The 14,900-nt window shown below is 43.9% G+C and overlaps 1 protein-coding gene across 1 annotated transcript; it reads right to left on the bottom strand.

Moving 5' to 3' along the window:
- Positions 1-11,227: 11,227 nt before the first annotated feature.
- Positions 11,228-14,616, bottom strand: PFN3 (profilin 3). The gene is made up of 2 exons (XM_053308695.1): positions 14,469-14,616; positions 11,228-12,304 (listed from the first exon to the last, which is right to left on the bottom strand). The coding sequence occupies exon 2, from the start codon at positions 11,727-11,729 to the stop codon at positions 11,316-11,318; it is 414 nt and encodes a 137-aa protein (XP_053164670.1). The 5' UTR covers positions 11,730-12,304; positions 14,469-14,616; the 3' UTR covers positions 11,228-11,315.
- Between the last annotated feature and the right edge of the window lie 284 nt (positions 14,617-14,900).

The following is a 14,900-nucleotide window of genomic DNA, read 5'->3' as shown; positions in this document are numbered from 1 at the left end:
TAAGAGCCCTTCCTAACCAAGGATGTTTTTGCACTTGCTTCCTGGCTTACTGCACTGCATTCAGAAAGGAAATGGAGCTTTGATTCTCACCATTTCTTTTGTGTACTCATGTCACTATTTTCTGCCTGTACAGAGGATGGGAGGTTGCTAGTTAATCTTCTGTACCTCCTTCTGAAATGACTCCCCCTTGAATGATTTGGCTGCAATCTTACGCACACTTTCTTGGAAGTAAGGTCCCCTGGACACTGTGGGAGTTTACTTCTGAATATGCATACGTTGTGCTGCCGAGATGACAATTTCCTCCTTTTAAATTTTTTAAAAACAATTACGTTAAATTGCCACTCTTGCACTCTTTCAGTGGTGGGGTGTGTGGATGAGTGATACAGCACAAGACTGTAATAATGATAAAATGATTCTTTACTAAAGCTATTACCTAGACTACTTCTAAAGTGATTCTCTAGATTACTGCTAACATTGATTCTCTCAACTATAATAATAAATCACTTAAATGTTTTTAATTTGTTTTTAATTCTTGACAAAACTAAATGAAAATTGCAGGTATGATAGTCTCTTCTGACAGTCTCTTATTATACCACCCCGATTCCCTTCCTTTCTCCCTATTCCCCCTAGTGCCACAGTGGGGGAGAGAACCTTTCATGCATCCAGATGTGCTTCCTCCTCCAGATGTGCTCTCCATTCACCTTGCTCCTGGGAGCCCAGGAATTAATCCCAGTCACGTCATTCCCTCTGTCATCTTTGGTGCCGTCTCTTCCCCCCATAAATAGTTCCATGCAACTTGAACAATCCCATGGCGTACCTTACAGTTTCTCACAATATTTTATCCCTATCCTGTGAGAGCCTCACATGCTTGTCTTCCTCTACCCTCCACCTTGCTCTGCCTGCCAGCTGGGTGTGCTGTTGCCAACGTTCCCCCACCCCTTTTGGGTCATCTTGCTGCATACTCACAGCTGACTGCAAGCTGCTCTCAAGTGTGCCCCATCCCTTGCCTTGGTTGCTCACCTCATCTGGCTGCTTTGGCAATGCAGAGCCTGGACCCTCATCTTCATAACGTTTTTGTTTCTTCACAGAATTGAACAAAAGTTTCAAGCATGTTCCTTGGGAGGCCATGGTGCAAGCAGATAAGTAGATGCACACTTTAAAGTTCTGGGTCACCCAACCCCATAACTCTTTCGTTTCCTCAATGACTGGAACGAAATTTGTGTGCTTGGCAGAACCTTCTGAGGCCATGGTGCCTCCAAAATTTCAGAGAAATAGCTCCAGTGGTTTCCATGCAGGAACACTTTAAAGTTTTGAGGCTTGACTTGTCATGTAAATTGCCACAATTACCACTCAGGGCATCTGATGCACATCCCAATTCCCCCCCCCCAAAAAACCCACAACAACATATGAACTTACATGATGTACAGGCTTACCATGGTCACTGGGATTTCTGACACTTCTGCTGCAGACTCAGAAGCAGCAGTGCCGCTGCAGAGCACAGCAGTTGTGCTAGCAATGTTACTGTATTTTCCCCATTGTTACAAATGGCGGTGGCCGGGAGGGGGGGGATATATTGTAAAGCTGCTGGCCCAATTGCTGGTTCTCTACAGCAGTACTATTGCTTCCAGTTCTGTAGCAGTGGCATTGTAAGTCCCATTGCCATGGCTGCCTTGTGTCTCATGTGAGCAATGATTCTCCTCCCCGCTGACTTGTTGGAAGGACTGCCTACTAACAGCAGTGGGGCTTATACCTGAGCAAACATGAATGGGAGCTGGCTTTAATTTTAAAAAATACAAGGGGAGGACATCATTATAATGCTAAAACTGACCTCAGTATTTTTAAAACCTGCAAAGGATAATAACTGATATACTGAACAGTGAAGTGCGGGTTGTTGGTGCACCGCCTGTGCTGCTGCGTGTGTATAACTACCCACTAACAGTGTTGCGAAGCAGAGTAGCTGTGCTCCATCTTAAAGCTATGAAAGCACAGTTGAGCGACAGGACAACCATTATTTTCAGTGGGCACCACAGTGTGCAACTGTAGTTGTGCAACTTTAAGCTGGAGCAGAACAGCGCTGTTCCACAACACCGCCAGTGATGGCTATGCACATGCAACAGTACGGGCAGTGCTGCAACTACTTGCAGTTTGCTGTGCAGCATATAAACCAGTGGCTAGAAGTCAAGTCAGTCAATCCTTTATTTCAGTCTCTCACCAGCAAAAAAAGGCAACATTTAAAAATCATTGAACAAATAGCAACCAAATAAATCGACATAATTACCACTTAGATACATGTATGCAATATACAGTGCCTACCAATCAATTATTCTATTGGAAATTATCTCCTGTCTAATTTTACTAATTAAAGGTAAAGTGTTCTGTCAAGTCAATTTCGACTCCTGGTGCCCACAGAGCCCATTGTTTTTCTTTTGGTAGAAACCAGGAGGGGTTTACCATTGCCTCTTCCCACGCAGTAGGAGATGATGCCTTTCAGCATCTTCCTATATTGCTGCTGCCCGATATAGGTGTTTCCCATAGTCTGGGAAACATACCAGCGGGGATTCGAACTGGCAGCCTTCTGCAAAAATTTGGCTACTATGTAAAATTCCCCATGACAATTGGTCATCAAGATGAAATGACATGTCATCTAGAAAAGTCAAAAGGTGCCAAATGAATCCACCACCACCTCTCCTACTGGCTTTTGCATGCAGGACCTCTTCAGCTCCATAATACAGCAAGTGAGGAAGAGAGAAGGCAGCTGGAACACCGAAAAGTATCTGTATGGAAATGGTAAGCCTCAAATGCTTTAAAGAGCAGAAGCTCTCTCTAGGTGGCATCCAGAGTAATGGTCCGGGGGTGGGTGCGTGGTGGAATCAGTTGGCAATATATTCCATCCTGGAGCTATGTTCGAATCTGTCTGTCTAAAGTTCTTCCCTGAAAAATGTGTGGGACTGCAGGCACTAGTTTTATTGATCTTCATGCTTTGTGATAGAACAGCCTATGAAATAGCCTTGACATGAGGTAATGCAACTAATTCCAGACTACTGATACTCAAAGTCCAGAGTTCACTTTGAGAATGAGTTAGACTTTATTGCTCACCATACGGTTGCATTAAACTTGAGCCTTCAGTGCTAACATGTATATGAAAGAGGTCAAGGAAAATCCCAATAAAAACATAAGAACAGCCCTGCTAGATCAGGCCCAAGGCCTATCTAGTCCAGCATCCTGTTTCATACAGTGGCCCACCAGATGCCTCTGAGAAGCCCACAGGTAAGAGGTGAGTGCATGCTCTCTCTCCTGCTGTTCCTTCCCTGTGACTGGTATTTATAAGCATTTTGCTTCTGAGACTGGTGGTGGCCCATAGCCACCAGACTGCTAGCCATTGATTGACCTCCATGAATTTGTCTAAGCCCCTTTTAAAGCCATCCAAGCTAGTGGCCATCACCACATCCTATGGCAGAGAATTCCATACGTTAATTATGCTCTGTGTGAAAATGCACTTCCTTTTGTTGGCTCTACATTTCCTGACCTTCATTTTCATGGGATGACCCCTGGTTCTAGTGTTGTGAAAAAGGGAGAAAAATTTCTCACTGTCCACTCTCACTACTCCATGCATAATTTTGTACACTTCTATCATAGTCTCTTTTCAAAACTAAACCCCCCAGATGCTGTAGCCTTGCCTCATAAGGAAGGTGCTCCAGGCCCCTGATCATCTTGATTGCCCTCTTCTGCACCCTTACCAGTTCTACAATGTCCTTCTTAAGATACAGTGTATGCGGTTCTCCAAATGTGGCCACACCATAGGTTTGTATAAGGCCATTATGATATTAGCATTTTAATTTCCAATCCCCTTCCTAGTGATCCCTAGCATGGAATTGGCCTTTTTCACAGCTACTGCTCAATGAGTTGGCACTTTCAACAAGCTGTCCACCATGATCCCAAGATCCCTCTCCTAGTTAGTCACTGAAAGCTCAGAACCCATCAGTGTATAAATCTTATTTTTATTTCTAACTTACATGGTACTTTTAATATACAGGTGTGTTTACGTGATATTACAATTTCCCTCCCTTTCCCAAAGCTGTGTGACACTCAGGGGACATGTTTCAGGGTGGCACAGAATGCTTCCTGAGGAAGGGGAGGTTGTCAAAATTTGCCCCAATTGCTGAGCAGACAGTGGAGCTGAGTTAACTCAACCTTTCTGAAACACCAGTGCTTCTCCCGTTGCTCCGGTGCTTTGTTAGTCAGGACGAGAGCAAATGTTCTTTATAGCTTCTGTCTCTCAACAGCGCTGTACAGCACAAAGCTGATTTTCAGTTCTTTGTCATTGTTATCCAAGAAATGGCTTGACGGTTAAGTAGGATTGGGACTGTATTTGGATGGGAGACCAACTGGGAACTCCCTCAGCTTCCATAGAAGAAAGGCAGGCCGTAAATGTAATAAATAACTACAATTAGCTCATTTATGTTCATGCCCTTGTGTGTAGTTTGTACCAGCCAAACAAACATCTCCATCAGTGCTCCCTCTAACAGGGATTCCCAGATGTTGTTGACTACAACTCCCATAATCCCCAAGCAAAAGCCATTGCAGCTGGGGATTCTGGGAGTTGTAGTCAACAACATCTGGGAATTACTGTTAGAGGGAACACTGATCTCCACATTTAGAAATTAAGGACACAAAACATACATTTAACACACATTTAACAGTAGAAGAGCGACCTGGACTCTAGTTCCAGCTGACCAGTCCATAAGTTTATGTTACACTTCTAATCATGTCCAAATTTTAATGCCTAGTCACTGATGCATAGCTATTTCCATGAAAACATAATTAATGCATTATAAAATTGTTCTTTAGCGCCCTCTTCTGTGAAGAATTCAAATTCTCCTGGAGCTTTCCCAGACAGCAGGCTTTACTGCAAGTTCGAAGTTGCCCCACAAAAAGGATGCAAAAAGTGGATTTTTTTTACTCCGGATATAAATTGGGCTACACTCTAATGCTCCATGAAAAACCCGAATTGTGAATGAAGTGCTCCCCGATAGCTTGCAAGACTTTGGGGTAAATGTGGCCAATATGTGAATGCACACCTTCATTCCGGAAGAGATGTGAACTAAAAGCCAGATATGAAAAACTCACTGAGAATGAATAAAACGTTTTTTTAAAATTAGATGGCATTTTATACTATAATAAACACACTTTGTCCCTTCCCAGCATCCAGAAGTAGCAGAGAATGCTGTCTTGATAAACTTTGTCCTTTTATCTTAATGTTCATACGAGATCTTCCAATATAACTATTGTTCTGCTCTTCAGTTGCTCAGGCATCAGAGCGATTTTCTATCAGAGAAACGGGCAGATAAATCATTATGTAAGCTCAATGTGGTAGTATTTATTAGTAATTGGGTATGCTCCACATTTGGGTTCCAAGAAATTAGGTATGCTGGCCTTGGGCCGAAATAAACCAATACATACATACATACATACATACATACATACAAGAAATTAGGCTAGATTGCTGGTTAAAAGGAGAAATTACTTCAGCGTCTTCATGTATAGACCTGTTCACAGTCCTATTCAGACATTATGTTATACAAGTGTACAGATACCTGTGAGACATGTTTTTGTATGAATTATTGTACCTGCTTTCATTTTCAAAGTGAACTTCAGAGTTCACATGACCCGTGGCTGCATTGGGACCATGGGCATGACCCATTGGGCATGCATGGCAGTCTCCAAAATGGCCACCACCATGGGGGTGAGGCCCGGAACAGGCCAAAGACCACCTGAACTGGGCAGTGGCGGAGTGGGACTTCCGGCGGCCCGTGTGTGGCCGCGGCGGCCACCCCGCTAACCCCGCTCCCTGCATCTGACATCAGATGCGGGGCTAGCCACTCCCCCACATCTGACATCAGAGGCGGGGGGCGGGGTCTGGCTCCGTTCGGGAGTTAAACTAAGGCTGTGCTGCAAACGCAGCGGTAGCCTTTCAACTCCTGAAGGGGCTGCGCGGCCCCTTCAGGAGCTACTTAGGCAGCCAGAAGCAGCAGCAGGGAAGAGCTGCTCCTGGCTGGCACTAGTTTAGCTCCTGAAGGGGCTGTGCGGCCCCCGCTCGGGAGCTAAACTAGCACCCCCGTGTCTGATGTCAGACGCAGGGGGTGGTGTCGGGGCCATAAAGCGTGCCCAGATTGGGTGCGGCCCGGGTTCTTTGAACCCGTTCGCCCAATGGTAGCTCCTCCCCTGGAACCGGGTGGTTTGGGCACTAACGGAGGCCAGCAGGGTGAGAGGGGACCTCTGGAGACACCCCTCCATGGCCTCAGAGAATCTCCCTGGAGGGGGTGAGTAAATTAAAATATATTTTTTAAAAATTGTGAAACCACCCCCATCCCCCGACTGAACCAAACTGGGGTGTGTGTGGTTGTGTTGTGTTGTCTGGTCTGGACTCTAACCGAACCAGGCAACCCGGTTTTGTGCACACCCCTAATCAGTGTGTAGACAATACTGATCTAGATGGACCAATGGTCTGACTTGGTAGAAGGCAGCTTCCTATGTTCCTAGAGAGCTCCTAGCTTCACCCAGCTCTCTGCTGCTTCTGCCTTTGTAGGTACTGTATTATAATATTAGAGACTTTAAAAAACATATGCAATTATTATTGAGGGCATATGATTGTGTTTAATTATCAAAAGTGGGACTGTGGGCCCAGGCCCCAGATCTTTTAAGTACCTAGCAGTTCTTCTGCCCCAGTGTGTCAGGAGAGAAGAAGGACATGTGCACTCATGGGACGTGCACATCCTTATTGCATATCCCGCTATCAGGAGATAAACTATTATCTGAATTGGCCCAAAGTATCATCTGTACTGGCTGGTGGACTATCTGTCTATCAGATTTGTAAAGGTAAAGGTAAAGTGTGCTGTCGAGTCTGTGTCGACTCCTGGCGACCACAAAGCCCTGTGGTAGAATACAGGAGGGCTTTACCATTACCATCTCTCGTGCAGTATGAGATGATGCCTTTCAGCGTCTTTCCTATATCGCTGTTGCCTGATAGAGCTTTTTCCTGTAGTCTGGGAAACATGCCAGTGGGGATTCAAACCGGCAACCTCTGACTTGCTGATCAAGTCATTTTCCAACTGCGCCATTAGGTGGCTCTATCAAATTTGTACACCACCCCAAACATTTGTCTCAATCACTAGCTTAGATGATTCAGACTATTGTCTGAGCTGACTCAATTAGCAGCCTACCTTTGCATAACAAACTCTGCATTGCTGAAAATCAGTGTATCTGCAAAAGTGATTTCTCACTGAGAAAGAGAACTGCAAATGAGACCCATTATCTTGGTGCTTTACAGAAGTGCTGTCTTCTAGCAGGCATTTATTATTAATGACTCTATTTTTAATTCTATCATTGGCCAATTATTTGCCAGAATAATTTCATCCTCCCCATTAGCTACACTGAGTTCGCTTAAAGTGCATGACTCACCAAGTTCATTCTCAGGAGATTACTAGTGAAGAGAGAGATTCTTTTTCAGCACTCCTCCTGCCTTCTTTAACATAGTACTTCTGACATTTTGACCTGTTTAGAAAAAAGAAATTCAGGTTCATTATTCCCACTGTTTCACCTCCACAGCCACAACAAAGCCTTCCCAAAATGCGTTTCCTTAGCAAAAGTGGAAAGGCCATTTACAGGACATTGTTACTCACCTATTCCTCATCCTGTGCTATGTTGTCAATGATCGTTTTTAAAAAGTGGCTATCCAAATCTTCTCTAAAGAACTTCAGTTCCAGAGCTGGGATTTAATTAGTGTGGATGCACACAATTGCTGGATCTTGGTTTGGAGTTCTGCTACCCTACTTCATATCCTACAGATGACCAATGCTGGTTTTGATCCCAAGACAGAACCAAAATTCCTGGGATGGCATGGGTTCACACAGTCCTGTCAATGTGGGTAATCTGCATTCAACCACAAGTCTGTTATTGTGAGAACCCATCCTCTAAGTCAGGGTTTCTCAAAGTGTGGGTCCCCAGAAGTAATTGGACTTCAACTCCCATAATTCCCAACCAAAGACCACTGGGGCTGGGGATTATGGGAGTTGAAGTCCAATAACATCTGGGGACCCACACGTTGAGAAACCCTGCTCTAAGTAGACTTCATGGTTTACTCTACAAAAGAGTTCTATCACAAGCAAGTGAAAGAAATGCATTAAAGCCCTGTGGTGGTCCTCTCCAAGATTAGAGAACATTTTTGACATTCCTAGAAGCACTTAACCAAAGCCAAATTAAGTTCAGCAGGGGATGAACAAATTATACTAACAACTATTGAGCTTATAACCAGCAGAGGGTTGAGACATTTGAAAAAATATTGCAATGCTCACACAATGTATGGTCATGTGAATAATCTTTCATCACCTTTCTAAATATTTGCTTGCCTCCCCAGCAAGAATTCTGGCAAGAGAGGTGAAAGGTGCAGATAGCGAGAAGTTTTTATCCTTTCTCATAAGACTAGCACTCAGTAATCCGCATGAAAGGGACATAGGAAGTTGCCATATACTGAGTCAGACCATCAGTCTATCTAGCTCAGTATTGTCTTCACAGACTGGCAGCGGGTTCTCCAAGATTGCAGACAGGAATCTCTCTCAGCCCTATCTTGGAGATGCCAGGGAAGGAACTTGGAACCTAGATGCTCTTCCCAGAGTGGCTCCATCCCCTGAGGGGAATATCTAACAGTGTTCACACTTCTAGTCTCCCTTTCATATGCAACCAGGGTGGACCCTGCTTAGCTAAGGGGACAATTCATGCCTGCTACCACAAGACCAGCTCGCTTCCCTTTGAAATATGATTCCTTTGGAATATTCCTTTGAAATATGATTGGCAATAGATTCAGGAGGCAGTAGATTCAAGAGGAAAGCAAGTCACAAGATGTGACAATCGCTAGCTTAGATGACTCTAAGGTGCTTGCCTTGGGTGGGGCAGGCACTTGAGCTGGCCCTGTTCTTAAAGGTGCAAAACCTTTAATTCTTCTGCTTCTCCAACATGAGACCTCTCTAGCCAGAAGGTTGATACAAGGTTGATCCATATTCTATTAGACTAAATGTCCGAGCAGAATACAGTGTTTATGAGCACTCTACATGCATCCCTAGTGTGCCACATAATGTGTGGGAATAAGATACCCTCTGTACAAACTGCATAGATCCAGTTTATAAGGTCATGCACATGACTTTCCATGGCTGCTGGGAGGTGGGGGGGTAGCACCTACTGTACCTCCCCCCCACCTGCAGATGATTCCAGGCCATGAGGTTCATGCACCCACATGATGGGCACTGCCACGAGCCACATGGTTGCCTGGAGGCCAGGAAAATGAGTCCAGGCCTCCAGGAATCCCACAATGCACTGCACAACAAGCATGGTGCATTGGGCAAATTCCCCCGGGGAGTTGGGCGTTCTAGACACCCAACTCTGTGTATGCTTCTTGGGCTCCATGTGGCAGTGCTGGGATCAGCCCCAATCCCGGTGCTGCACACAAGCAGTCTAACCCAGGCTAGGCTACCCTAGCCTGGATTAGACTGCTTGCAAGAATAGGCTTTATGTGTCTTCCTGTGGCATGTATATAATGCTCATGTGATAAACACAAGTAGATCTAGGTAGAACTAGGTAGAATTAATTCTAATGGAGTCTGCTTCTGCTTCTTTTAACATGGGGACTACCTAGGACCCCCTCCCATGTGAACTTGGTGTGTATCAACTGCCAGCACAGGAGTTACAAAGGGATATTGTTTATGAGTGGCCACTATCTTGAAACAAAGATGGAAACCCACAGAGACATGATGAGCTCACAAGCCTTCTCCCCTTTGGAAAGTAGGCCAAAATATGTGCAGCACCCTCACACATTATGTGGTACATATGATAGACAGACAGGCACATATACCCCCACTTTTTGCACTCGGGAAGTTCATCTTACCTTCCAAAAGGCAGTTCCTGAGAACCATTACAAAGTACATGCAATTCATTGATTGCTCACAAGTGTCCATGGGGGAAATGGACAATGTTGCCCAAGGTTGGGAGGGAAAGCAAGCAGCTGTATTGGAGGATTTTTGACAAGCAACCCCTGACAAATGCTCAAGCACCCCAAAAGATGGCATCTTAGTTTAGGAGTATCCTAAACTTTCTCAAGTGAGTAGAGGAATATTTGCAGTTATGTAACCATCCAGTTTTCATTGTGTGTACACAATGAAAGAGACATCCTTTGAAGTGCAAAGAGGCATCTGTTGAACTGGGGCCTCTCTTATATTTAGTGATGGGGGAAGTCGGACCACTGTCCCTATCCAAGCCCAACACAGCATCCCTCCAGTGGTTATTATTGGTATTTACCTTATGTTTCTTTTTAGATTGTGAGCCCTTTTGGGACAGAACCATCTATTTCTTTTCCGGAATAAACCTCTTTGAGAACTTTTTTGCTGTGGAAAAGCAGTATTTGATAACGTATGTATTATTATTCCTTTCAAGCTATGCTAGTACCTAAATGCTGAGTCACTGCACTAATCTTTGTTTCAAAGAGATTCTGTGTGTGTGTTTTTAATTCTGGGCAAAAAAAAATTTTTTTTCTTTGTGCCTGTTGCTGCTTTGTTCAGAATGAAAGTGCAACATAATGTAATCCACAGTGTTGACTGAATTAAATAAAAAGGTCTGTGATTCGAGACTGAAGAATTTAGGTAGCTTGAAAAGCATATTCTAGTTTAGCAGACAATTATTTAAAATCTCAGCCCTGCCTTTCTATTAGAGCAGCTAACATACAGTAAACATAACGGAATTTGATTGATTGATTAAGTGCCTTCAAGTTGGCACTTAATAATAATTCAGTAATAACTGAATTACTAGTCCAGAAAAATGTGATCTAATAAAACTAGCTCACAGTACATTCTTAAACCCCAGTTTACAAGACATATACTATTGAAAAATGGGCTTCATGGGGTTTTCCATAGCATCAGTATTCTACATGCCTGACACCTTCAAGATACATGGGGACTGTGCTGAACCTTTTCCGTGTCATAGCTGGGGTGAGCAGGATCAACATGCATGAGCAGTTGGTGGTACTTCTGTCTTTTCCACCCACCCCTACATTAGCACTACAGCTTGAAATGGTGTGAGAAGCTGCCTTGGGGAAATGCCTTCGAATAATCTCATTTGTTCCCACCCTCCAAGCTAGTTGTTTCATTTAGAACAGGCATCCAACAGCCCAAAGACACAGGGAAGAGTTGATTAAATGCCTTTTATTTTAAAGCAACAAAAGTTTCCCCCATGCCCTTCAGTCAGGAGAAAAGTGGATCAGCCAAATCTCTGGCTCTAGCTGCCTTTCGTCTTCATGGTTGCTATCAAGTCATGCACTTTCTTATTAAGAGCTCCTCCATGAACTCCCTTTTTGCCCATGAGGAAGATGAGAGCTTTAGCCGTCTTCCCAATACAGATGGACCTGCTGTCACCACCTTTGGTTCTGGTGTCCATCACAGCATCTTTCTCTACCAGCAAGTTGTCACGGATCACGCTGCACTTCTTGCCAGCGATGGTGATCCCAGTTTGCAGGAATGCCTTCCTGTCCTGTCCAGTGATCACTCCTACTTCTTGGGGAGAGATGGCTGCCAGTAGGCCTCCTGGCTTAGAAGCCCACACAGATTTATTGTCAGCATGACCCACAATAGCCACATCTTCGATGTTCTTGTCCTTCAAGACACTATTGATGTAGGGTTTCCAGTCTCCCATCCTGCTTCGGTCTCACGATGTCTTCTTTGCCAAGTCTTATGCCTCTTTTTCTTCTTCTTCTCAGGTTTCAGGACTCAGATTCTTTATGGTTAATCCTCAACTATGTAAGATAATCCTTCTGAGGCAGGTTGATTAAATGGTTCAAGTTGAGATGAAAGCTGGAAAGGCTTCAGGATAAACAATTGAAGAGAAGTCCCTGGAGTGTTTGAGCCTATGTTTGCCGCTCAGGATCCAGGGCTCAAGTTGAGAGTTCAAGTTCACAGCTCTGGACACCTCCAGGCTCAGGGGTCAGGAAAGAGCTGCCACTCTTGCTCAGCCAAGCAGTGTCAGCCTGAGCTCACAAAGCTATTGTTCTTGCATTTATGCTTTAACTGTTGCTAAGGAACTGACTGTGATGTCATGTTACTACAGCCTGCAACCCATTATGACCTCATATCAGCCGTAAGGCAGAAGTATTCTTTATTCTCCATGTTCTGAAAAGAATGTGGAACCGATTCATGGTGCAAACCAATTAAGCAGGAACAAGTCCAACAGAGTTCAATAGGTCTTATTCTGAGTGTGCCTAGAATTACAGCCTTACCATAAAATCAAAATAATATGGAAACATAACAAAAGATTAATTGCGATGACAATTGCTGAATGTTAACAGTATCCAGACATTCATTTGTTTTATAGTAAGTAAATATTCATCCACATGAAATAGGTATTTCTTTTTTCTTCATATTTAAAAACATTAACATTCAAGGTCACCCACTGATGTTTAACTGTAGTATGTTCAAGATTTTTTTTTAAACTAATCTAAAACTAAACTTTTTTGAATTCACTACCACATGATTTGATGATGACTTTAAAAACATTTATGGAGAATGAGAAGTACTCGTGATGGTTAAAGGAGGAATCTCCATATTTAGGTTAGCCAGATTTCAAGTTCTTCAGAATGATGGCTGGGTGGCACAATGGTAGAGCCCAAAGTCTAAATTTTAATAAGTGTTTTAAGATGGAACAGTTATGCAGTGCTCTTCACTGTTATGCAGACCAAGGGCACAATCCCATACTTTTAAAAAACTAGTTTGACTGGCATAGAATTTTGCAGAAGTCCCTTATGATGCTGGCAGAATGTGGTACACCTTCCACCACCATCCTGGTGCAACTGCATATTGTATGTTAATGGGACATTATAAGGTCATTCACACAAATGAAAACTGGGTAGGACAAGTGTCCTATCCAGGTTTAGGAACTGTGTGCACTCCCAAATTTCAGTTGTGTGGGTGCAAACAACTAGGTAGGAGGAGAGAGAAGTGTGGAAGCAAGGTAAGAGGAAAAGCTGGGTAGGACAGCTTTTCCTCCTGCTTTGGTCAAATGTTGGGTATGAACGCTGGGTAGGACAGTGCTATCCTACCCAGCCTTTCCTCCTACCTTGATTTTATGCAATCACTTCTCCCTCCTCCTACCTAGTTGCACCCACACAACCAAAAATTGGGAGCGCATGCAGCTCCCAAACCTGGATAGGGCACTTTCGGTTGTGTGAATGACCTCTCTGTTGAATAGCTGTACTGCCCACAAAACTGCACTATAGGATTGCTCTGCCGATCCCCCTTATCCATTTATTAGTGTATAGACACTTGTACCTGCAGAAATGAGATGTTTACTCTTTGGCAAAATTCTATAGAAGAGACTAAATATCCTTAACATCTAATTTTAAGAAGCAGTACAAATGGAAGACAATGCTCAGTACTTTTCTGTAGCTACCCCAATCCCTCTTATTATTGTAGGCATACACTTAGGATCAGTTCATATAAACATATTTGATGACTTGCATGTGTGAATGAGCTAGCACAGATGAAGCTCAACAGACAAGGATTTCATGTAGAGTTACTAGCTCTGACTGAAGCCATTTCTGGAGCTCCCCCCCACCCACCCCCCGCTCATATATTTCATAATATCAAGCCATTAGGATCTCTAAGATTGCTTTCAATAGACACTTGAACATTGATGCCGAATCCTGGAGGCTCCTGAAAGATTGGCAATCCTACTTTCATGTAAACTCACATCGTCTTGAAAGAAAACCCTTTTTACGGAAGGAGTCAGTTCTCACATTCACCAGGGAAGCAAGTGACGTGCACGCATATATGATATCAAAAACATAAGAACTGCCCTTCTGGATCAGGGCCAAGGCCTATCCAGTCCAGCATCCTGTCTCCCACAGTGGCCCACCAGATTCCTCTGAGAAGCCCACAGGCAAGAGGTGAAGGCATGTCCCCTCTCCTGCTGTTACCCCCCTGCAACCAATATTCAAAGTCATTTTGCCTCTGAGGCTGGAAGTAGCCTATAGCCACCAGACTAGTAGCCATTGTTAGTCGTGTCCTCCATGAATTTGTCTAAGCCCCTTTTAAAGCCACCCAAACTACTGGCCATCACCACATCCCGTGGCAAAGAAGAACAAGGTATAATATCAAAACCCAAACTCGGCAATACTGCTTTTGCTGGGCATAGCATTGTACTTTTATTCAGCGCGATAGCAAGGCTAGAGGGGTCCCTGGGACAAAACTGAAGCTGGGCCCCCTCTTTTCCTTGCTGCAGAAGAAGTACAAGGACAAAATATTATCGGCACACTCCTCTCACACCTAGTAATATCACACACACCTCCGATGCATACAGACACTTTTACACATGCATTCCTCTGGCTCAGAAATATATATTTAAACATACAGTATATACCTACTACCTACATATATTTACCTCCTGGAGAGAGCTTGTTTTTTCCTGAGTCCTATCAAGAGCCAATGGTATGCCAATCAGTTGGCAAGATGGGAGGGGGACCATTAAGAGTGAGCCCTCACCCTCCCTTATTCATATAGTGATGTCCCTGCCTTTATTAGGATCAACTATGTCACAAAGTAGTGAGTATGCTTTCAGTTCACCAAAGCTGTCAGGCAGATTGGATGCTACAGAAAGAAAGGGGTCTGTGTAAAAGCTGGAATGGAACACACCCTTAAAATCCAAACTAGATCCCAAAAAACAGTGGGATGTGTTGGAGGACACTGGAGGACAATGCATCAGCACTGGCATATTTCCAATATTACACTTTTATTACAATATTGTATGGTAATGTGTTATTGTAATATGGAATACTAGCTGAATCCGCACAGACCGTCTGTGCGCTAGGACTTC

The sequence above is a fragment of the Hemicordylus capensis genome, chromosome 1 (genome assembly GCF_027244095.1).
Source record: "Hemicordylus capensis ecotype Gifberg chromosome 1, rHemCap1.1.pri, whole genome shotgun sequence".
NCBI lineage: Eukaryota > Metazoa > Chordata > Lepidosauria > Squamata > Cordylidae > Hemicordylus > Hemicordylus capensis.
Note: the sequence above shows the minus strand (reverse complement) of the source record. Positions and strands in the feature narration are given on the sequence as shown.

Bases quoted from the DNA above. Each gene is read 5' to 3' on its own strand.
- PFN3 (XM_053308695.1), bottom strand. From the start codon at position 11,729: ATGGGAGACTGGAAACCCTACATCAATAGTGTCTTGAAGGACAAGAAC.